Below are 24,291 nucleotides of genomic sequence, written 5' to 3'. Positions count from 1 at the left end.
GGGAAGTGGGGTCGTCTGCATCCCGCCGTGCGCCACTCGTCAAGGCCCACAAGCGGTTAGGGCCCACATCGCTTCGCCCTCTGCTCTTTGGCTTTGCCTTGAAGCCAGGTCGAGCGCGTCGTGGGCCCGGGGACTACTATCGGGTTCTGATAATGGGGGTACCCAGACTCATCTACCTACGACCCCACGCGTGGCTCCACTAACGGCCCGACGCGGCCCAGCAGCAGGACTTCATGAGCAAGACCCTCGCGAGGGCCCCCACCTCATGAGGCAAACGACATCAAGGCCTCCTGGGGAGTGGCCTCCCGAGGTTGCCACCCGAGGAGCGGATATCACTAGGCAGGCGCCCCGCCTTGTGAGGCGCACGGTGACGTGAGCCATGACGACCAGGGCCAGAAGGGCGCCAGCGGGCGCAGTCTAGGAAGTTTCCTCTTCTATGCTAAGAAGGCAGGGATGTACGTGGGTTCCCAAGGAACCCCAAAGGTTTCCATTACTGTGTAGCAAGACCAAGAGCATGGGCTCGGCAGGATAGAGGTCATCACCGAGCCCACCACTGCGTCACGAGCAAAAGCTTTGCAGGCGAAGACCACCTTTAGTCAGGATACGATGTACTCCTGTCCCCCTTCAAAAATTGGCCACTGTGGTATCCCTTCCCGCCTAAGCCATGAGGGAAGAGGACCAAGGCCACTATAAATATATATTAGTCTTCACCGTAGAAGGGGATGGGATCCTTCTGCAATTGAGATCTCTTGAGGCAGCTCACCACTTGTACTAGTTCACACTCATGCTCCTCACGAGGCAATCCACCACAAAGCCGAAGTAGGAGTTTACACCGCAAGGTGGCCCGAACCTGGCTAAATCATCGTGTCCACTTCTTCCCGCTCGCTCGAACTCGATGGAGCTAGGCCATGAGGTGGCGAGCAGCGAGTTGTAGCTGGCAAGATCCTTCGCAGAGTTCAAACCTTATTCGGGTCCGCGGAGCCCCGATTCTGACAGTCGCATTTCTGGTGGGGTGACGACGACAATCGGAAGAGAATGTATTGTATGGCATGGTGAAAGATGTGTTTCCCAAAATACCAAGGAGGTGCGGGTTTTCGAGATATACACTGCTTCAATCTGGCTTTGTTAGCCAGACAAGCGTGACGTCTGCTTGATACTCCTGAATCTCTATGTGCGACTATATTGAGATCTAAATATTTTCCAGAGGGCTAAATATTTTCCAGGGTATCTATGGTTACACATGGTCGGTTGCCATCTAGGAATTTACATGTCGAAGATATAATCATATGTGCTTGAAGTACACCCCAAGTCTTCGGTCGCCGCATGTTGAAAGCCTTCGGAGTCCCTCCTCCTTAACGGGCTAGTGATCCGGCCCACACATTACTCCGGCTGGGACAGGACCCCCTAGTGCAGGACACTGTCAGTTGGGACATCCTCCAGCTAGTTTATTTCGGCCTCAAGGAGGGTGTTCTTGGGCCCAGCCGTGTTTGACACAGGGGTTCCAAGGAAATCATCGTCAAACTCAGGAAGTAGGCTTTTCCGCAGATAAAAGTGCTTATTTCCTGCGAACTGTCCTTGCTCTTGCTCTATATTGAGGACTTCGGTCTACTAATCCGTCAACATGTCCTGCTTGGCTCGAAGCTTTTGGGGTTTTAGCTTCATGCTTCTAGTGGTGTTGAGCAGCTGTCAGCGAAAGGCCTGTAACTTAGGATCATCTAACAATTCTCAGGTATATCGAGCTCATCTGAATCTTCCGTGAACTTTGGGTAATAGTTGACGTCCTTGGGGTCTTCATCGTCCATGTTGGGTGTGGTGTCATTCATGGGACCATTATTGGCATTATATTCTTTGTTCTGGTCATCGGCGCAAACTGGAGTATTGCTGTTATCGGTGGCGACACCGTTATCAATGGCTTCATGGCTAACATCGTCGTTGCATGCACCTTTATTGTGGCATCTTTCGTGTCGGCGTTTGGGTGGCTCCTCCCATCTCCTCATTTTTATCATCCTTGGGCGTGTCTACCATGTAGACGTCATGGGTTGAGGTGGCCGCCCAGTTCCTGGTATAACTGGGTGTTAGAGGTGACGACGTCATCGATGTCCTCTTACATATCGATGGCCTCCTCGGAGGCGTAGTCCAACACATTGGTTAAATTCTCGATCATGATGACTAAGCGGGTGGTGCGTGGCTCAATAAATTCCACATTTTCGGACCTAAATCCGATCTCACGACAGGCCGAGGTCGGCCTATTCGAGATCCTGAGGTTTTGAGTTTGGTCCAGCATGTCACTGAAAGTAAGAAGGTCGGCTTCACCTATCTTCTGACGACAGGTGACGCCGAGCGGGACCTGTGCCTGGGTGCTGCATGATGTCACGCTACCAGGGAAAAGCCTAGCAGCAGCGCGTGTATTAGGTGTATCAGTAGCGCGGGGCCCCACACTACTGGTACAGCGCTACAGCTAAAATGTATCAGTAGCGCGTGTTGACCCACGCTACTGTTATACATGGCTAGCAGCAGCGAGCTTTAGTGCAACGCGCTACTGCTAATGGCTGCAACGTTTTTAACTAGGGCGCGCTACTGGTAAGAGCGCGCTGCTACTAACTTCACTCCCCTCGCTACTCTTAGTTTTATTAGTTTTTGTTTTTTCTGCATACTTGTTTTGTATTTGAAAAGGCTTTATACAATAATCTTTAGCATATCATACACATACAAATGTAATCATAGCATCAAATCATGTCATCATCATAAGCATCGTCCAACACAAAGTGGTATCTCGTCATCATCTCGAAAATAGCGATACAAGTCTTGATTACTTGCAACTACATCGGCATCCATCTAAAAAATGATATACGCGAGAAGAGCTATCACTATGAGTGAGAGCGGAACTATGCAGTACATGAGTTCGTATCCCTCTCTCGCACTAGCATGAACCTAAACTAACTATTGGCCATCGCTCGGAAACCGGAAACTAGTACACCTAGGCCTGACACTCCGGCCACTCGTCGTATACTCCTAGCGTAGCACTTCTTCACCATCGATGATCTATGCACCTGCATCGTCACATGAGTCGATGATATGCAACAAATATAGTTGAGCAACAGAAAGAGACAGACTTGGCAAAAATAGAAGCAACACCTCCCCCCCTCGAAATCCTAGAAACCGCCGGAGATTTGGAGCCTCGGAGCCGCCGGAGCCTCGGAGCCCCACGTCCACCAGGAGAGGAGGCCCCACGTCCAGCAGGAGAGGAGGCCCGCGACCTCCCCGCCGTCCAGCAGGAGAACAGGGTACGAATCCTCTTCCCCTTGTCTCTTGCTGATTTTCTTCTTCATCTCCTCCAATCTCTGACGCGTTCTCATCTATAGTTGTGTTGTGCTGTTGTGTTGTGTGAAGGAAGGACTTGGTTCAACAGGATACAGAGAAGTTGCTGCTGTGGGTTCGACTTGTTTGGATTTCGTTCCCCTGTCACTAAGGTGACCACTTGTCTCGCCTCTCTCCCCCTCTTTACAAGTTCATGGCTGTGGACTGCTATAGTCGATGCTTATCTCAGCTGTATGCATTTGATTTCAGACTATATAGCTTGTATATGCAAAGTGCAAAAATTTCCGAGCAATGCTGTACTTTTACCTGCTAGTTTCTTTGGCATGGTTTTTATTCAAGTGAAACGAAACCCTGACAGTAACACATTTGCTTCTTATTGTACATGACTATGTTTATTGTGCTGAAACATATGTCTGATCTAATTAGAATGTATATGTGAGTTAAATAGGTCTGATTTTTGTTTTACGGGGTGGTAGAGGCAGCATCCATGTATTTGGGTAGCTAGTGGTTGTTTTTTGCTGTGTTGCAAGAAAGGAGATAATGTTGGCCGAATGTGCTTGAGGAAGAAAAGTAAAAAAGTGATTGGAATCGCATGCCTAGAATGTTGTTCACTTAGTGTCTTCATATTTAAAATCATCTGTTTTAAGTAAAGTAGGTTCTGAGAAAAACCTTCCAGAAAAAGCTAAACAGCACAAATATACTGCTCTTGGATCGATGATTTGATTATGTAGCATAACCAGCACAGAGTAAGTGAGAGACGAACATGAGGCTGCACATTTTTGTACCAACAGTTGCAGAAACTTGGGGCTGCACAAATTTGGTGCTGCACAAACATGCTCCTAGGCCAAAAGAGAGATTGAAATTGAGTACTCCTAGGCCAAGAGAGAGATTATGTTAAAAATTCAGTTAAGCAGGCATGGTACTCTTATTTTGAAGTAAAAATTTAGTTTAAAAGTCAGTTAAAAGTCCAGTTTTAGAGCTTGGCTCCTGATCTGACTATAAAGTGTACTGCAAGCTTATTGCTAGCAAGTTTAAAATTAAGTAAGCACATGATTCAGTGCACACTTGAATACACATGATCTGCTTGTGCTTGTGACTGACTTGGACACATGATTCTGACACACATGTATTCAGACACACATAGCATGTCTGAAACCCCTAGGAAATCATTTGCATATTTTTAACCGAGTATTTGTCATTTTGAAGAAAAATGCACTGTATCATGTATTTTTCCATGGTTTATAGATGAAATTTGCCATGGTGCATATAGTAAAAACAATGCCATGGTCTGTAAAATACATTTGTCATGCTCCATGAAAGTAAATTGCCATGGTCCAAATGTAGCAGAAGTTTCAAGTAGTGTTTTGTTTCTGTGTTTGAATAGGCAGCAGACTTTCTATTCTTTCTGTGCTTGTACAGACTTGCTAAACTATTGATGATTTTTTGTTGGGTGACCTATTAGATTTGGAATGGAAGCTCACATAAGTTGAGCTGATTTTTGTCCATATGAAAGCAGAGGACCATATGGTCTGTGGCTGGGTTTTGTCTCCGACCATTGTGTCATGATGAATTTGCAGGTACCCCGAGAGGCCCTTGAGTTTGCCGGAATGTCGATTAACTTCCGTTCCGGCAAATTCGGATACTCCATATGTCCTATTTCAGCAAAGGTCATGCTGAAATTTTCCGTGAATTTTAGCATGACTTTGCTAAAAATAGGACATATGGGGTACTTGCGACTAATGCATTGGCCGGGGTATCTTAGTACTTAGTTAAGTAGGATCAACTGCCCCGCCATTCTTGCTGCATTAAACCATAGGTGGCAATAGAGCCAAGTGATTAGGCCCAGCTTAGAATTCTCGTTAGCATCGATAAACCCTAGATGATAAACCCAACATAGGTGGCAATAGAGCCAAGTGATTAGTGCCAAGTGATTAGGCCCAACCTAGGGTGCCTCGGCATCGATAAACCCTAAATGATGAAAACTTAACTTGGCTTCTATAGGGTGCCTCGGTGTCGATGAGAACCTAAATGATGTACGCTTAGGCTTTTAGGGTGACTCGGCGTCGACAAAACCTAAATGATGAAAGCTTAGGCTTTTAGGGTGCCTCGACGTCGACAAACCCTAAATGATAAAACCTTGGCTTTTAGGGTGCCTCGGTGTCGATAAGAACCTAAATGATGAAAGCTTAGGCTTTTAGGGTGCCTCAGCGTTGACAAACCCTAAATGATAAAAGCTTAGCTTTTAGGATGCCTCGGTGTCGACAAACCCTAAATGATGTAGTTTTGAATTATGAACGTAGGATATGTCGTCATCATCATCGGACGACGAAAGTCTCCCGGCGGAGTGCGACTGGTGCCACGACGATCGAGGTCTGTGCGACATGCCTCACCTGGATGATGATCGGCGCTTCAGCATTAAGCTCGAGGAGACCTTCGAAGTTGAAACGGTACACAACGACGGCAAGTGTTATTTTCATAATTAAGCATGACTTCAACTATTTCAACGTGTAATTTTCATCTTTTACAATTTGAGTATAGCTTATCCCATGCCATGCAAGACGCTATGTCTTGGAGAGGATGGATTTTGAAGACCATGAAATTTCTGAAACAAAGAAAATTCACCTAAGGACTCATCACGATGTGGACTTTGAAGTAAATCTATATAATTCTGAGAGCGTAACCCATTTTGGTTGCAAAAATTGGGAAGCATTTTGCAAGATGTATGGTTTTGATGAGGGTATGCTTATCACCATGGATCTTGGTAATCCTGACATCAACCAAGACAATATGGACATTTGGGTCCTTGTTGATACGCCTCCAGTTCTACCGCTATGTGAGTTTCTTAAACATAGTTATTAGCTAATTTATATTGTTTATTTCAAAATAGTTGATAGCTTATTTCCATTGACAGCTTATTTTTATTGTTCAAAGAATGTGCGGGAGATGGTAGACAAAACCCACTACACCGATGGCTCCGAATTAACAACTTACAAGGAGAAAAATCATCTGGTCGGATTTTGTACTGACATTGAGAATTACACTATCCACAATCAAACTCCTCAACATTATGGTAAATACGTGCCACTAGTGCATGTGTTCAACTACGGCAACTACCATGGAGATACCCTGGTAAGATTTTTACTATTACGACATCCGTGCATCTTTTGCATACTTCTAAAACTAGTACATCATTGCTAACTATGAAGTTATTATTATGTTTTTCAACAGATAATCCCAGAGAATTGTGTGCCTCATATGATGTATCAGAAAGGTAGTGTTAATGTTTTGAACATATAGCCAGGTCGTCCTACGAATCTCAACTGTCCGTACGAGATTTCTAAAAGAAATGGAGACATGAAAATCAAAAGATGGAAAAAATGTATGGACAGTCGTAAGGAGCTTCTTGGAAGCAAAAGAAAGCGAAGCGCAAGAATTGGAGACAGGATGTTCTCCATTCTCCATAATGGAGAGTCAGGGTCTATATTGTTTTATACTATTTTAGCTTAAATAGGATATTTAGGTCCTGCCTAATACTGATGATCATGTGCTAAGAACAATTAAGTAGGGTTGGTTCGATGACTATCAAGATGATGATCGTATGACTTGTTATGAATAACGAGTAGAAGTTGTATGATGATGATTAATAGGACTTCTTAGGATTAGTATTACTTCCGACAAACTCGATACTCACGGTCTCGAGACTTGTAATGTTTTATCTTTGTTCGGTATTTTGAATTCGGAGACTAATATGATGAATTGTATTCGGAGACTAATCTTCTATTGTATTCGATGAATCTGTTGTTGCTGTGTGCTACTGTCTATATTCAGTTAAATAATATATTTTGTAACCTGTGCAAAAATCAGAAAAGTAAAAAAAAAAAACCTAATATTCATACTAATGGCGCATCACTACAGAGTGCGTCATTAGTGTGCTAAAGCACATGGTTAAATATGGCCCTGGGAGGCATACTAATGGCGCATGGTGTTATATACTAATGGCGCACCAGTGATGCGCCATTAGTAGGCAAAACTGGTGCGCTATTAGTAGGCCTTTTCCTAGTAGTGTAACCAAAGACAATGTCTCATGACGCTACTAGCAAAGGGAGTAAGAAATGTTGTTTTTGTATTTATGATGAGATAATCAAATACCTTTTTTTCTAATGCAAGTTTGCACATTCTACGTGGTTAGTCATCCAAATACACGTGTTGTTTTCTGATTGCTTGATTTATGCTTCAAGAAAAACTCCAAAAATCCAGAAAAGATAATTATACTGAGAATTAGCGGAAATCCGTTGGTGCTCCCGAGAGCGCGCGCTCCTGCACGCGAAAAATATATTTCAAAGTATGAAAAAATGCCAAACAAAAATTTCTAAATAGGAGCCTCCCACTGCTAGGAATTCTCTAGCTTCTCCTTCAGCCAGATCACCTCAATTAATTTTGGTTATCGATTTGAGGCATGCATTATAGATAGCCATTAATTGGATTTGAGGCAACCTCAGGGAGACACGTTCCGGAACCGAGCACCGTCTTTTCTTTTCTTTTTTAACACAACCGAGCACCGTCCTAGCGTCGTGCGCATGCCCATATGACTCGGGATCTTCCAATACGGCGGTTCATGTTCTGGAACAGACGCACGCATCCGAAGAGACATGACCGATCGATCGCCTTCATTTACCTTCTTTGTGTCTCAAACCTTGGCCAGTGCCTCCAGATCGCATCATCCTCTCTAAATCCTGGTCGATGCAGAGTAGGGAGGTGGGGGAGGAGTATAGAGAAGGAGCGCAGGGGGTGGGAGTACTGGATCTCCCCAACGCGCCGCGGCTGCTGATTAACGGGATCTCTAGAACCAGCGGCGCCCTGTGTCATCCCCGGCCGGCTTCTGAGTCCCGTCGATCGGGCGCGTCCCGGCGGCTGGTATGGGGGGCCAACTCGCAGCCATCGACATGTGGGGAGTTCTGCTGAAGCGAGATTTGCTCTGCGTAGCGCGCGGCAGCAGTGGACGGCGACTTTGTCGTCGGGGATAGTATACCTCGGCCCGCCGGCGCCGCTGGATGCTCTGGACGGACAGCAGTTTCATTGACGCGGACACACTCATGTCGCGGGTGCTACCAGCATTTGTGTGTTGCAGTTTATTTTAATTTTATCGACAAGTCACGTCTTTCAACGAACTAATGTGCTGTTTGACAAAATTACAGGGAAAATGGTGCATTCTCATATTACATAAACAAACAGAATTTGTAAGTGGCCAGTTATCCTTTCGTCCATTCCAATTCAGTTTCCTTGCGGATAGTATATTTGAACTGCTGAACCAGCCTCTAATTAACTCAATACATTGATAGTGCAGCCTAACTCAAGAATTTGTAAGTTGGTGATTTTGCGGCATTTTGTTTCGCTGCATTTTTTAACTCACTGTATTTATACATATAAAATAGTAGCAGTCTTACCACGGGCACATGCAGGCAGCCCAACCATGGTATCTGTGTGCCACCACCAACATGTTTGGTCAGTTCTTTCACCTCAAATCTTGGTAGTAGTGGTGTTATGTCCGGCCTGTCATATGGAAGGCCCATCGGGCAATCTTAGCCCATAAGTTATCTTAGATTAATTCGTGTGCAAGTTATCTAGGTTATAAATATAAGTTGTAAGACTCTTTTCAGATCAAGCAATAAGAAGAATATTATCTTCTATTGCCCGGCTTCCTGAGGAGCCGGAAACCCTAGCCGCCACAGCCAAGCCGCCGCCGCCCTCAACCCTAGCCACGACGGCGCCTTGCCGCCGGCGCGCCCGTTCCTCGCCACGTCCACTTCCTCCTTGCCCCTACGACCTACGCCCTAGACCTGGTAGAGTACTTGATTCTACCAATTTGGTAACCAGAGACCACGTTGCGATCATGTCGCTGCCGCCACCACCGCCGCCGCTGACCGTCGGTACCACCACGCCCATGACGACGGCGCCAATCATCACCGCGCCGACCACATCCGCCGGGACCTCGCTGGCGTGTCCCGTCTCCTCCTCGGCACCGCCTGCACCGTCTCCGGGCGCATCTGCACCATCACCGGTGGCCGCCTTGTCGCCGGAGCAACTCGCCGCCACGCTCCAACAGCAATATGGGGCCGGGGCCTACGCTCACCCGCTGTCGGCCCCGATTGCCGCCCCTGGCCTTCTCCTACAGCAGCAGCCGCCGTACGGGGGCGGGGCGGGCCCCTTCGCGCCACCACCAGGACCGTACCAGGGCGCGCCCGCGTACAGTGGGTCCCCGTTCTGGCCGATCCAGGCGGGCTTGGCATCCGGGACAGCGCCGGCCGCGGCGCCCCTCTGGCCCTTGCCGCCGGCCACCTCGGCCGCCTCCTGGCTGCAGCAGCCACCGCCCACCGTCGGACCGGTTCAGCAGACGCCGTCCCCCGCATGGCCGGTCCAGCAGCCGCCGCCGACGGCGTCCCAGGGCCTGCTTCCACCGCCGTTCTCCGCGCCCTCATCATCCGTGACCAGCTCGGGCGTGGCCTCGACTACCGGGTTACCGATCCATCAGGTCTGGTTTCCCCCGTCCCCGTCCCCCTGCCAGCATGGGCGGCGGGGTCTTCGCCTTCGCCGGTCTACACCACGCCCCCGGTTGAGCCGACTCCGTTCCCGCAGTTTGGCGGGCCATCCGGCCCCGCCGGCCAGTACTCGGACTACTCCGATCAGGCACCCCCTGCTTCACTGTTCCGAGCCCCCGAGCCTGCTCGGCACGGCGGGCCGCAGCAGACACCGCCGCGGTTCGCCAAACTCGACTTCGCCACCTACGAGGGCACGGAGGACCCCCTCAACTGGCTCAACCAGTGCGAGTAGTTCTTTCCAGGGCAGCAGACGCTCGCTTCGGATCGCACCTGGCTCGCGTCCTATCATCTTCGAGGCGCAGCACAGACCTAGTACTACGCCCTCGAGCAAGACGAGGGCGGCATGCCACCATGGGAGCGCTTTCGGGAGCTCTGTCTCCTCCGGTTCGGGCCTCCTATCCGCGGGAGCCAACTGGCGGCCCTCGGCCGCTTACCTTTCACATCCACGGTGCAGGACTACACCGACCGCTTCCAGGCCCTGGCGTGCCACGCGCCGGGCGTCTCCGCAACTCAGCGCGTTGAGTTATTTGTGGGCGGTCTGCCGGACCATATCCGCATGGACGTGGAACTTCGGGGACCCCAGGATCTCCAGTCGGCCATGTATTACGCCCGCGCGTTCGAGCGCCGCGCGGTGGCCATCCAGCAGGAATCACCGTCCCAGACTGCTGAGTCGCTACCCGGACCGGATTCCGCGCAGGGTCGGCCTGTGCAGGCTTCTGCGGCACCCCTCGCCGCGACCGCGGGGCGCCCGTTCCGCCAGCTCACCCCAGCTGAGATACTCGAGCGTCGCCGCCAAGGGTTGTGCTTCAACTGCGACGAACCCTACAAGCCCGGCCACGCCTGCCCGCGACTCTTCTACCTAGAGGTGGCAGACTACATTCCGGAGGACGCCGTCACCGCCGACCTGGCCGCCCCAGATGTCGAGAAAGTGTTTGACGCTGGTTGATTACCTCGAGGAGTTCAAGCAAGCGCTTCCCCACCTTACAGCTCGTGCAGGCGGGGAGAAGTGTTATGTCCGGCCTGTCATATGGAAGGCCCATCGGGCAATCTTAGCCCACAAGTTATCTTAGGTTAATTCGTGTGCAAGTTATCTAGGTTATAAATATAAGTTGTAAGACTCTTTTCAGATCAAGCAATAAGAAGAATATTATCTCCTCTTGCCCGGCTCCCTGAGGAGCCGGAAACCCTAGCCGCCGCAGCCAAGCCGCCACCGCCCTCAACCCTAGCCGCGACGGCGCCCTGCCGCCGGCGCGCCCGTTCCTCGCCACGTCCACTTCCTCCTTGCCCCTACGACCTACGCCCTAGACCTGGTAGAGTACTTGATTCTACCAAATGGCCTCTTTGTATCTCTGTCAAATTTTATGCTTTCAACTTTCTCAAGCATTCAACCAAAGCGGAGATCAATATATCTACTCGCATAGGTGTTTGCTTATTAGTAGTTGCAAGTGAGCTCAATATAACCAGGTATGGGCAAATCTATGAATTTGTTTGGTCCCTTTGGAGTTTGTTTTTTCTTGCTTATAAGGTATTTATATGAATTAAATTTGGTTTGACTCATCACATAGGAAGGACTAAAAAACAACCCTACAGGTTGCCGCCACTGATGGCTGTGAACTACTCCTAGCGTTAGTCTAAGAATTTCATATATGGCCACTAATTAGGTCAAGATAATATGGTTATATATATATATATAATATAACATTTTTGCACTCAAAACTCGTAAGTTTTTCTGTTTGCGCATGCTTATGATAATACCTTCCGAAGCAATATTAAGGAGCTGGCCCCTTGATGGAAACTAATTTCCTTTGCTTGATGTACCTCCAGTTATGCACTATTTACTTAAAGAAAACTACCCCGACTATGTTAGGTCAATCTTCAGCTTGCAAAACTAAATCAGCTCCACCATAGCCCTCCGACAAATGCTCATGTTTATCAATTCTTCTTTAGTATAATCTTTACAAAAACCAATGTTCAATGGCGGGGCCGCCCCAGTGGCCATGGCCTGGGGCGTGGCCTCAAATCTCTTTGTATACTGTAGCATGCATGCACTGTTTCGGCACCTTAGCTTGTTGTTGGCCTCCGACGATGGTGGTGCACCGTCTTGCTTTCGGGGTGGGCCCATTACATCGGCGTCGGGTAACACGACCGCCTCCTTGCCTACTACTACTTAGGTGTTGGTCCGATGTGGGAGTTCATGGACTGCCGCCACGGCCGCGTTCTCCTCAGCCACCCAAGACGGCTCGATTTCCTCGTGTGGCACCCCATCACCGGCGAAAAGGTGTGTATCCCGCTTACCATGAAACAATCTTACTCTGGACTCAGGCACCTCTATGTGAACGCGACGCTGATATGTGGTTATGAGCTTGGCGGTGACGATGACGGCCACCTCGCGGACTGCCAGCCCACGAGCCCATTCTGCATAGCCGTTGTCTGTACGAGCCTGGCCGGAGAAAACCGTCTGGATGCCTGCGTATATTACTCGCTGGTTAACTAGTGGAGCGAGGAGGCCAAGGCGTTTAGTGACATGTGGTACATCAGCCTTTGTTTCGTGTCTGGTGCCCTTGTTGGCAAGACCATGTACTAGTTATTTTTTAATGAACACTTGCTGATCTACCACATGGACAAGAGCACTATCACCTTTTTGTACCAACCAATCCGAAGTGACGCCTGCCTCATAAAGGTGGACGGCGGAAAGTGGCTTGGCCTTGCACACATTTCAAGTATGAGATTGATCTTGCACGAGCTCCACTGGTTGGGCGGCAGCGGGAACCAGTCTGGAATGAACGAATTGTGATCCGTTTGCATGTCAACTTCAAGGACCTGGAGGTGCATTATTTCCTATCGCTCTATCTCTTTCAGATTAAGATCTTCGTGGTTGCCGAGGAGGGAGATGCTCTGTTCCTAGGGACAGTGCCCGGCATGTTCGTGATCTTTCTAGAATCGCTGGAGGTCAAGAAGGTGCGTGAGCCAGATGACGATATGAAGACCGTGTACCCTTATGCTGCCTTCTATGTTCCACCAGTTGCTAATAATATGCACCTCCATTCTCCTCTTTCTTTGTATGTTGCTTGAATCAACATGTAGTAAGGTGGCTTTAACATTCCCTAATTATCTAAATTTTGCTACGACGATGTGTTCCTGAAGCAGTTCTCGGTGAAATTCAATAGGTGGAAGCCAAGTTAGATATGCTTGGCAAGGGACATTTATGTCCTATGGGGGGACTTAGTTTTACCTCTGAAGATATGTGTCTTACGGGGAAAATAGTTCTATTTCGAAGATAGGCTTTCTTTAAGAGTTGCTTCAGGAACACATCATCGTAGCAAATTTTTGATAATTAGGAAATGTTAAAGCTACCATACTGGATGTTGATTCAAGTAACATACAAAGAAAGAGGAGGATGGAGGTGCACATTATTACCAACTGGTGGCACATAGAAGGCAACATAAGGGTACACGATCTTCATATCGTCATCTGGCTCATGCACCTTCTTGACCACTGTCCCTAGGAACAGAGCATTGCCCTCCTCGGCAACCACGACGATCTTAATCTGGAAGAGATAGAGCGATAGGAAATAATGCACCTCCAGGTCCTTGAAGATGACGTGCAAACAGACCATATACAGTTTGTTCATTCTAGACTGGTTCCCCGCCGCCGCCCAACCAGTGGAGCTCGTGTAAGTTCAATCCCATACTCGAAATGTGTGCAAGGCTGAGCCGCGTTCCACCGTCCACCTTTATGAGACAGGTGTCACGTCTGATTGGTTGGTACAAAAAGGTGATGGTGCCCTTATCCATGTCGTAGACCAACAAACAAGTGTTCATCAAAGAATAGCTGGTACATGGTCTTGCCAATGACGGCACCGAGCACGAAGTAAAAGGCTGATTGACCATGCGTTACTAAAAGCCCTGGCCTCCCTGCTCCACTGGTTAACCAGCGAGTAATAGACGCAGGCGTCCACGCGGTTTCTCCGGCCAGGCTCATATCAGGTACACACGCCAACTATGCGGAACGGGCTCATGGGCTGGCAGTCCGCGAGGTGGCCGTCATCGTCACCGTTGGCCTCACAGCCGCAGATCAGCGCGGCGTTGTTGTAGAGGTGTTTGGGACTAGAGTAAGATTGTTTCATGGTAAGCGGGATGCACACCTTCTCGCCGGTGATGGCGGGTGCCACACGATGAAATCGAGCCGCCTTGGGTGGCAAAGGAGAACATGGCCATGGCGGTAGTCCATGAACTCCCACCTTGTACCGGCCTCTACTTTGTCCTCAATCTGCTATGGGACCATATTGTGCTTCGCTCCGATGATTCTAGTGCTTGTGGTCTGACCTATGGTGTTATGTTGCTACCGTTGACATGTTGAGGCTTAGTTATATGGTTTCAGTTAATGATCATGTCTTGGGTTTGTGGGATGTTTGGCTCTTGTTTAACAACCTGATTTGGAACTTTTTTGGTTGTTTCTAGTTGTCAGGGTCTACTTAGACTATGATATTTGATCATTTTACCAAGGCATGTGTAGTGTAGGTGTCGTGCCCTGTGTATCTCATTCTTAGATGATGAGCGATGTTTGTCCTCTTTTGAATGGGCTCCAGAACATAGCTTTTGATTTTGGTTGTTGTTTGATCAATATTATGATTGCTTGCCTAAACTGTTCAAGAGTAGCCCCTGCCGTTATATTAATGAGTTTTTCAGAGGCAGTGTTTAGACTTTGGCGCTCCCTCTGTATCGACTTGTTTGATGAATCTTATGTTTACCTTGGCCTCCTTGTATGAAGTGTCATGATTTTATCTTTTAATGGCAAAGTTGTATTTATTTCCAATCTGGCAATGGTTTATAGGTATCTTTGTTTACTACTCCCTCTGTTCGTAAATATAAGTCCTTGTAGATATTCTAATATGGACTACATACAGAGCAAAATGAGTGGATCTAAACTCTAAAATATGTCAATATACATCCGTATGTCGTCCATATTGAAATCTCTAAAATGACTTATAGAAACAGAGGGAGTACTTGAGAGCAAATTGGCAATGTTCGAAGTGAAGCTTGGTTTATTTTCTACATTTTGTAGAAGCAACTATCCGTTATTTGCAACTCACTGGCGGGGCCTTGTTAGATATATTTGATTATTGTGTTAGTGTGCATCTATTTATTGTATTGTGTTGTGTTGATTAGAGAGAGTTCTGACTCGTTGCTTCTTTGAATGTTACGGGAGAGAGCTTATCTATGTAAAGAACAAAAAATGATGGGAGTCTTGGTTGTTACAGGCGACGCTCAAGGGAAGAAAACCTATGCGAGGAGATGGTGGACCTGCAAGTTTGATCTTTCGGAGGGCGAGGAGACGGATGGATAGAGCTTGTAGCAGCGCTTGATAGCAGTGGAGCTTGTTTTATTCATGATGTAGGTACATTATTTCCATTTTGCTTATCCGGTCTCCAAGTAAAAGAGTTGTAATGCTTCCTACAAAGATAGATCAGAGTTAGGTGTATATTTAAAATCTGATGAGTCTATGGTGCTACTCTGCTCTACTTGTTCATTAGTCAGTTATGGACTTGTGGTGCATGCTAAATCAAAGTTCTTCATATCTGTTTTTCTTGGCATTCAGAGTATGGAATTTGTTTATTCAGACTGCACTTTACTGGATTGTGTTTTCTTTTTAGGCAAAACCTCAAGATTCAGGTTAGCAGGTGCCCTATTCTATTGATGAGGAGGACGACCCTGAGCTGACTAGGCGGACATGGACTCCGACGAGACCTTGACCTCGACTGTCCACCACGACCACACAAGGTCGATCCCTCTCCACTGCATGTGTTTTCCCTCAATTATGTGTTGCTTTGCTTTGCCTAAATCTCGTGGTTGGTTGTGATGAGCTAGAGACCTGGGATTGTCGACGGGGAGCCGTCAATTAATTCTTCCTATTGAGCCATGCTAGCTGGACCGTAGGAAAACATTCTATCTAATTAGGTGCTTATCCTACAGTTGTAGAGGTTTTCATTTTTTGTGTGTGCGTGGTTGTTTGTGAAACCACAAAACGGTGGCGAGGTGAGGTCCGACCTGGGTTTGTGGTTTTGGTTTCATGTTCATCCCACCAGCTTAGCTTCTTGCTTAGCTTGTGTAATTTTGCCCTGCCTCCCGATGAGGAAGGGTCCTAACTGTATGCATGAGGTCCTTCCTGTATGAGGAATTTTTTTAAACCAGCGACAGTATAATATGGATCAGAGGGAGTAGTTCAACTTTGGTTCCTTCTAATTCGTTCACATCACATCATATTTGTTATTGTGGTGTGTCCTAGCTTGATTAATCATTTAATTTTCTTGTTGTATGTTTAATTTAACATGAACAACAGGTTGTATTAGCTCTTCTTGCTGTCGTATGTGCACTCCGGCTTAGCATGGTTGTGCTTCCAAGTATAAACGATGAAGTAGAATAGCTCATCTTCCGTGAAAGAAAATTACCGTATCTTTAGAGGATCCTTTCTGACTTTAGAATGTTTGAGTGTATTGTATCCTCATGGAAAAATAGAAGAGTCTCTCTAGCTTTGGGAGTCATTATGCACAAGGATAATCCTTTGTCTTTTTTGTTGGTTTGTGTACGTGTTCTTGTTTGGTTCTGATGTAGTTTCAAGCGATGCATCTTAATAAAAACGTCTCATTTGTTTTTCTGTGTAGGACGTCACAACTCAATGGGTGTTGTTGGTAGTATTTGGTAGTATTCTGGTTCTATTTTGCAGGAGAACCCATGGAGATGTTACCCCTTTGACCACCATGATTGACTACTACCGACGATGCGGGATGATCCGTTCTTTTTACATTCAGTTCCTCAATTCTCATTTCAAATCCTTGGACCGGTGGTGGGGATTGTATTAGTTATTCAGAGAGATTGATTCGTACCCAGGTTCAACTAGTAAGCTTGAGTACTTGTGCATGCATATTGTACCTTTTGAGCAAATGAAGGCTCCATTAGAAACTTGACTAGTTCATGTGTCTTGTCCCTTTTGAGCAAACGATTCTCTTGTTTGTCTGTAGCCTTGACCATGTATGTCTCTTATGATCCTTGATGCAGACCTTCTGGCACCAATTCGACTACAATGATTGTATTGTGGGGTGCTAAGTGGCCTGGCATAGCTGGTAAGAAACTAGTCACACCTAAGGTGGCTGATTGTAGTTTTCCGTGTTGGTTTTTCTAGATTTTGCGCCCTTTTGGTGACCATTGCTTCTATTTTATAATGCATTGCATCTCTACTTCGAGTCAATGTCTCGTTTGATAGTGTCATCCATTTAATATGCTAGTCAAGGCCATGCCAATTCTTAACCATTTGTACATGTCCGAATCTCTTATTTCTGCATATTAATTAGTCCAACCCCACTCATATGTAGTGTAGGTGTTGTGCAATGTTTATTTTATTCTCAGATGATGAAGGATGTTTTGTCCTCTTCTTGAATGAGTTTCAGAACATAGCTTTTGTTTCTAGTTGTTTGTAAAATATTATGATTGCTTAAACTGTTTTGGAGTAGCTGCTGCTATTATATTAACAAGTGTATCAGAGGCAGTGTTTAGCCTCTGGCGGTTATCGATGTCGTTTGATGAATCTTGTGGTTGCCTTGGTCTCCTTGTATAGAGTGTTGTGATTTTATCCTTTATCGGCAAAGTTGTAGTTATTTCCAACCTGGCAAGATGTTTTTTAGGTGTCTCTTGTTTATTATTTGAGAGCAAATTGGCAATGCTTGAAATGAAGCTTGGTTTATTATTAGTGTTTTTTAAGAAGCTTTGGGTTATTTGATATTCATCAACTGGTCCTTGTTATATATTTGAACATTGTGTCAGTATGCATCCATGTATTGTGTTGTGATGTGTTGATTAGAGAGAGATATGACTCATTGGTTGTTTGAATGTTACGGAGGAGAGCATGTCTGTATAAAGAAGAAAAAATCATGGGAGTCGTGGTTATTACTCAATGGCACTCCAAGCGAAGAAAATCTATCCCGGAGATGGTGGACCCACAAGTTTGATCTTTCGGAGGGCTGGAAGATTAATGGATGGATGGATGGATGGATGGAGCTTGTAGTGGAGCTTGATGGCAATGTAGCTCGTACACCGGCTTAGTTAGTTTGTCGTGTGCTTCTTGTTTTTAGAAGAGCTAGCTTTTTTTTTAGAAGAGCTAGCTTGCTATGTATGACTTATCATTGTTGTGCAACATATCTCTTGAGAGTTCGTAATCAACCCTCATTTGGAGTGGGTTAGCTATTATCTTGCCGTGTATTGATTTTAAGTGCATTGATGAACTTCTGAATTCCCATTGATTTGGAGGGCATGCATAAATGAATGAATTCCTGAGTGAGTCATACTTGGTCTGCTTAATTTTGTTTTTGTTGGATGATGCATAGCATGGCTATGAACCAAGGAGATGGAGGAAGTTGAGAGCAGCGGCCGCCTTTAGAAAGAAAGAAGTTGGCTTTTAGAAATGCTTGTTGGTATGTACTCCCTCCATAGATATTTGTGGGAGAAATGGATTTATCTAGATGTGTTTTGGTTCTAAATACATTTGTTTTTATCCATTTCTCCGATATTTTTTCCGGACGGAGGGAGTAGTATATAGGAGGAGGATGAACTCACTCAATCACACAAATTGGTGAGAAATCATCTAATTAGAAAGAAAAATCCACCTCTCACCTATTTTCATTTTCTATATTTCTTATTCGTCCATGGCGATATCTTGGTTAATTAGTTATGCTAATAGCTCAATTGCTTTGAAATTTGGCTAAAACAGTGGAATTTGAAATAACTATCATACAAGTCGTCAGATACTCATGCCACTTAACAATTCACTTTGTTGAAAACGGATGCGTGCCTGCCATCATCAACATCATGGCATTAAACGCCCTAGGGACCACTATCCAACCATCTACGGTCTAGCTTGTGCCATCTCACTAATCCGCGGCACCATGGCCTCCTCATTCTCTCCACCGCGCCTTCTTCTAAAACCACTTCTATGTATACTAGATAGCGATCCATTCGCGTGCGACATGCATGTGTGACTTAGGTTTTTGGAAAAGCGACTGCAGGGGAAAAGAGCCTGCAGTGGCGCAGGCCGCATTGGTGATGAAGCAGCTTTTGGAGGAGGGGGGATGCGGCGGAGGCAGTGAGTACCAGACAAAAAAATCATCGGGAGGGTGCGAGAGGGGCCGCTCGGACCTCCGGTGCGGGAGATGGGAGTGAGGGAAGCGAGCTGGGCGAGAGGGGTCTGGTAGGCGTATAACCGATTCGCTCTCACGATTTCTAGTCGGGAGCAAACGGCTTTCGCAAGCTGGCGTGGCGACGCGCATGTGGTCCAAGATTTGTGCACGCATCCAACGGTTCGCTGAGATTCACCAGATTTGATTTCTATGACATTCGCCGAGTAACATTGGCCAAAATCAGGTAAAATTGACAAATTCAATCTCAGAGCGAAAGTATTTCACAAACTAAACTGTTTTTGAAAAAAATAATACACCGCTGACCCTTTTGTGCAGAGCCCGAAAGCTAGGCGCTCCACTCTACTGTGCAACTCCTTAGAGCTAGGCGCTGCATAGTGTAGTGCAGCGCTTAGCTGTCGGGCACTGCACAGGTGTGGCGCCTGAGTGTTAGGCGCTGCACAGTAGAGTGCAGCGCCTTGCTGTCAGGCGCTTCACAGGTGTGACGCGAGTGTTAGGCGCTGCACAGTAGAGTGCACCGCCTTGCTGTCAGGCGCTGCACATTAAGGGTCTGCTGGATGAAATACTTTCAAAACTAGTTTAGTTTGTGAAATAGTTTCATCCTCAGGTCAAGTTTGTGTCTTTTGCCCCAAAATCAAATCAATTTCCCTTCCACCTCCACAGTCCACTTCACTCGACACAGGCTCCCGAACCCTAGCCTCGCCGCCGGAATGAGCTGCCCCTCCGTCGCGGCGGCGTCGCCGGCGCCGGCGACCGCGCTTGATGACGGCGTGCTCCTCGAGGATATCCTCCTCCGCCTCCCTCCGCAGCCGTCCTCTCTTCGGCGCGCATCCCTCGTCTGCACGCGCTGGCGCCGTATCCTCTCCAGCCCCGGCTTCCTCCGCCGCTTCCGCGAGCACCACAGCCGGAACAAGCCACCGCCGCTGCTCGGCTTCTTCGACAAGCAATTACACGCAGACAAGCCGCCCATCTTCAACCCCACGACGATGGGCCAGCGGGACCGCATCCCACCCGCGCGCTTCACCGTGCCATGGAGCCGCTGCCAGGGCTGGGAGTTTCTCGGCTGCCGCCACGGCCTCGCCCTGCTCATCTGCCGGGCGCGCCGCGAGGCCCTCGTGTGGGATTCCCTCACCGGCCATCAGCGCCGCGTATCGTTTCCACCGGGGTTCAGCTTGGAACAAGGAAAGTTCGTTCAGAACGCCGTGGTGATGTGCGCCGCGGTGACTGCCGCTTCACCCCATTCAGATTGGCCTTGTTTGCCTCTACGAGTCAGAGACTGGTGTTTGGGGGAATATCATCACAGTAGGGACTACACATTCAGTTTACACTTCGAGGCCGAGTGTCCTGGTTAGAGATGCATTTTGCTGGCTGCTTTCTGAAGGTGCCATCCTCGAGTTTGATTTTCAAAGCCAGAGCATTGCGGTGATCCAGAAGCCGGCAGACGCTAATCCTGTAGACTACTGGTCCTTTATCGTGGTACGGACAGAGTCTAGTGGCCTGGGCCTTGCCGTTCTGCCGAAGTCAGAATGCCCAAGCAAGAGCATCCAATTATGGGAGAGGAAATGTAACCTTGATGGTGTTGTTGGGTGGGAGCTGCAGAAAACCATTCAGCTAGATGTGCTCTTTTCATTAGGGTCAAATGTGGTTATGATGCAGGGTTATGACAAGGACAGCAATTCCATATTACTATCTACATTTTTCGGTGACTACATGCTCCAAGAACTTCATAAATCTTACTGAAAAACAAAGAGGTTGTGTTTCTACCAGGACCTATTATCAATACAGAAATTTCTACCTTACAGGTAATCCCTTTCTCTGTCTACTATTGGTATATTTAGCATGAGCTTTCCAATGATAGGAAACTGGCAAGTGGGCAGCACCTGCGCTAAAACTATCTTATATTTAACGTGTTATTTGATTTCCACATGCGGAGTGCTATGTATCTTGATTGATCTTGATATTAATCATATATTCATAATAGTTATTGGCATCTTTTTTAGCCTACAAGAAAAAATATTACTAGTAATTTTAACCTGAATAGTAGTGAGTATTGTCATTTATTACTTAAGTTCCTCAAAAAACCTGAGCTTATTTTTTTGACCCATTTGGCATTACTGGACAATCCTCTCTAGATATTAATTCTATTTGAATACATTTCCTCTGAACAGTCCTAACATGCAATTCATTAGTAGGTAAATGATAATTGTCGCTCTACATTGCGCATAGGAGTAGATGTGGTTTCATTTCCCCATTCCTATCTTTGTCGTAAAGGGTAGTTTTGCCTTCTCATCGATTTAGCTCTTCCATGAATTTTCTTTGGTTTATTGAGTTTCTTTTGCTTGTAGGCAGCGGAGATGGTGGTCGAGATGGTGGAGCTGAAATGTCAACACAGTAGATTATTGTCCCATTAGGTATGCTAATGTGCTATGTTTGTTGAACATGTGATGTGGGCTTACTGTTTTTCTATATCAACAACACTGATAAATACAGACGATCCAAATGCTTTACTACATAGAATTGGAGCTGTACTAGTAGTAATCATTAGCAGAGATCAGTTGATGATATTGTCTTTGGACAAGTGAATGCTTGCTTCTGATTTTATTTTGCATTTGTTTATCCAATCTGTAAATGTGGTCTAGAAATCTTCTTAGTGGAACTATCTTATGGCGCTCCATAGCAGATAGAACACAAGAGCTCTGTGTTTCTACTACTTGCATCTTCTGTTAATAATTTTATCAGTTGAACACTCTTATATGTAAACTGTTGGGCAGTCTAGATTAATTGCCTTAGCTGATCGTTTCCTGGGTCTTGTTCACTTGTTATCTTGTTACATCGTACATGACAAACGTAAACACTTCAGAAATGTAACTAAAGTTTTGGGAGTTAAAAATATACACATGTCCATTGCTATATACGAAATATTCATGCCTGAACCTCCCAATATGCATGCAAGTTCCAAATGACCATGCAATATGATTCGAAGCTCAATGCTATCTTCCATTCCTTGGAAGATGAACTGTACTCCCTCCATTTAGATCACTACTTTAGTGATCTAAATGCTCTTATATTTCTTTAGAGGGAGTACAAGATTTGTAAGATTTTGTTACTCCCATGTTTTATTACTCATCACTGTGGTCCCTTGTAGCTTACATTATGCACGAAATTTGCAGGTCCGGAGCAGTCAAATCTATAAATATTGTAGAGTATCTGGCAGCATTACTGATGACATCTTAGTTGAGCCCAAAGATGGATCAGTTAAGCTTGACCCCACTGAATGTTGTGTCAATGATAACTGTGCGGAGACTGGAATATAGTATTTCCTTGTCACTCTGACCCCAAGGACACTGAATGCGTAGACTCTATTTCGGAGCGCCATGATTACAAAGAGCTTGACACGCTATGTAAGGGTAAGTGCGCCTCCAGTTGTACTATCATTATAGTGACCTAGATCACATCCATGCGGCAAAATTTCGTGTTTTGACCCTTTTGTGAAACAAAATCGAGATCTGACCCCAGTTTGAAAACATTTCGGGATCTGACCCTTTTGCCTACCGCCAGGCGGCCCGGCGGTAGGATCATATAGCCTACCGCTGAGAGCTGCGGTGGTAGCAAACTTTTCCACGTCAGCAACGATAACGGCCGCCGTGCCCCCTCCGTCACACCCTACCGCCGCCCAACCCGGCGGTAGGTTGTCTGAACCTACCGCCGGAGACTCCGGCGGTAGGGCGTGGGCATATATAAACCGCAGGCTGGCCGCCCCCACCCCCTTCTCCCCCCACCCAGCCGCCCCCCACCACGAAGAACAGAGCAAAACTGGTCAAAGTCGCCCTCTCTCTTCCCCTCCACCCCCCCTCCGATCTTCCTCGTTTCTTGACGGATTTTGCGGATCGAGATGGCCCCGAAGAAAGAAAAGTAAGCTCTTTCAATCCCTCCAACAAGTTTTAATCAAACACCTTTTGATTCGTCGCATTATTCGTTTGAAATCACTCCTATTTGAAAAAAAATTAACCCTAGGATTGATTTAGGTTGATTCTAGATGTTATATTGTGTTAGATTTGAACTATATGATGGATGATGCATGTTCCTATGCTATGGTTGTGTTAAGATGAACCCTAGTTCATAATTGATTTGAATGGTTTTTTTATATGATGGATGATGCATGTTCCTATGCTATGATGCAAGTATTGGATGCTATGATGCAAGTATTGGATGATGCAAATATTGGAGATGAATATTTGATATATTTGTTATATGTAGTATATGAATCCTCAAGATGAACCCTAGTTCATTTTTTTAAGAAAAAAAATGAGATTATGCATGTTGGATGTTGTTGGAGAAATATGTGTTATGATGCATTGAAACCATGGTGATTGCATCTTCATAAAAGTATTTTATTTGATGTTTGATATATGTATTGTATTTAGTTCATAATAATCTTGATATATGATTATTTAAAGATTAAACTCATAGGTTCAATTTTTGTTATGCATCGATGTGTTTCGTAGTTAATGTTGAACTCTAGTTCATGTTGAAAAATCTTTTAATGTGGTTATGCAATTCTTTTAGGAGGCCACCTCTTGCGGACGACATCGGCACAAAGTACACAATGCTTGACCCTAGGTTCAACAAGCGTCACCGTGCCCGTTTCATTGAGAATGGAGTGGTAATTAGCATTTTAAACCAAATCTTTCGAATTGATGAAAACAACTTGCTAACTATTATGTCCATGCTAATTATACTTTGGTTATTGATTTTCACAGATGCTGCCGCCACTGCGGATGAGGGCTCACAAGACGACGGTTAAGATGGAGTACGACGATCGGTACGCACTGTACTTCAGGAGAGCCCGACTATTGGGTTTCGTCCTGCAGTTCAAGCGTAAGCCGCCGACGCTCGTTCACTCAGCTCTCGCGGCTTTGATCGACCGGTGGCGGCCAGAGACGCACATCTTTCATCTTCCATGCGGGGAGATGTCCATGACCCTCGAGGATTGGGCGATGATTACGGCACTACCGCTGGAGGGTCGTCCTCTCACAGGAAGAGTGGAGAGGGCGAACTGGCCCGAGAGGGTTGTCAGCCTCATCGGCGACTGCCCTCCCCCCCCCCCCCCCCCCCCCCCGCTAAGAGCAACCGGACTTCCGGCATACCGCTGTCATGGCTCCTCGAGCACCGGAGGAAGTGCCCGGAAGGTGC

At 46.5% G+C, this 24,291-nt stretch overlaps 2 protein-coding genes, 1 long non-coding RNA gene and 1 pseudogene across 5 annotated transcripts; all 4 read left to right on the top strand.

Moving 5' to 3' along the window:
- Positions 1–8,006: 8,006 nt before the first annotated feature.
- LOC147973759 (uncharacterized) lies at positions 8,007–18,035 on the top strand. Of its 3 annotated transcripts, none has more exons than XR_015603681.1 (4): positions 8,007–8,435; positions 8,514–8,555; positions 15,175–15,307; positions 15,568–18,035. It is a non-coding gene; the product is annotated as an uncharacterized LOC147973759 (long non-coding RNA). The 3 variants fall into 3 exon arrangements; XR_015603682.1 differs by having other exon boundaries at positions 8,007–8,555; positions 15,568–15,694; positions 16,576–18,035; XR_015603680.1 differs by having other exon boundaries at positions 8,008–8,555.
- Positions 9,944–10,876, top strand: LOC147973761 (uncharacterized). Its single transcript, XM_087525088.1, has one exon. It carries the CDS (start codon positions 10,258–10,260, stop codon positions 10,858–10,860), a length of 603 nt encoding a protein of 200 aa, XP_087381214.1. The 5' UTR covers positions 9,944–10,257; the 3' UTR covers positions 10,861–10,876.
- LOC147973760 (uncharacterized) lies at positions 12,097–12,986 on the top strand. Its single transcript, XM_087522424.1, has 2 exons — positions 12,097–12,346; positions 12,595–12,986. Exons 1-2 carry the CDS (start codon positions 12,097–12,099, stop codon positions 12,984–12,986), a joined length of 642 nt encoding a protein of 213 aa, XP_087378550.1.
- Positions 18,036–19,808: 1,773 nt separating the features above from the next.
- On the top strand, positions 19,809–21,493 carry LOC147973758 (uncharacterized; annotated as a pseudogene).
- The last annotated feature ends 2,798 nt before the right edge of the window (positions 21,494–24,291 follow it).

The sequence above is a fragment of the Triticum urartu genome, chromosome 5A (genome assembly GCF_056163025.1).
Source record: "Triticum urartu cultivar PI428250 chromosome 5A, HENAU_Tu73, whole genome shotgun sequence".
NCBI lineage: Eukaryota > Viridiplantae > Streptophyta > Magnoliopsida > Poales > Poaceae > Triticum > Triticum urartu.
Note: the sequence above shows the minus strand (reverse complement) of the source record. Positions and strands in the feature narration are given on the sequence as shown.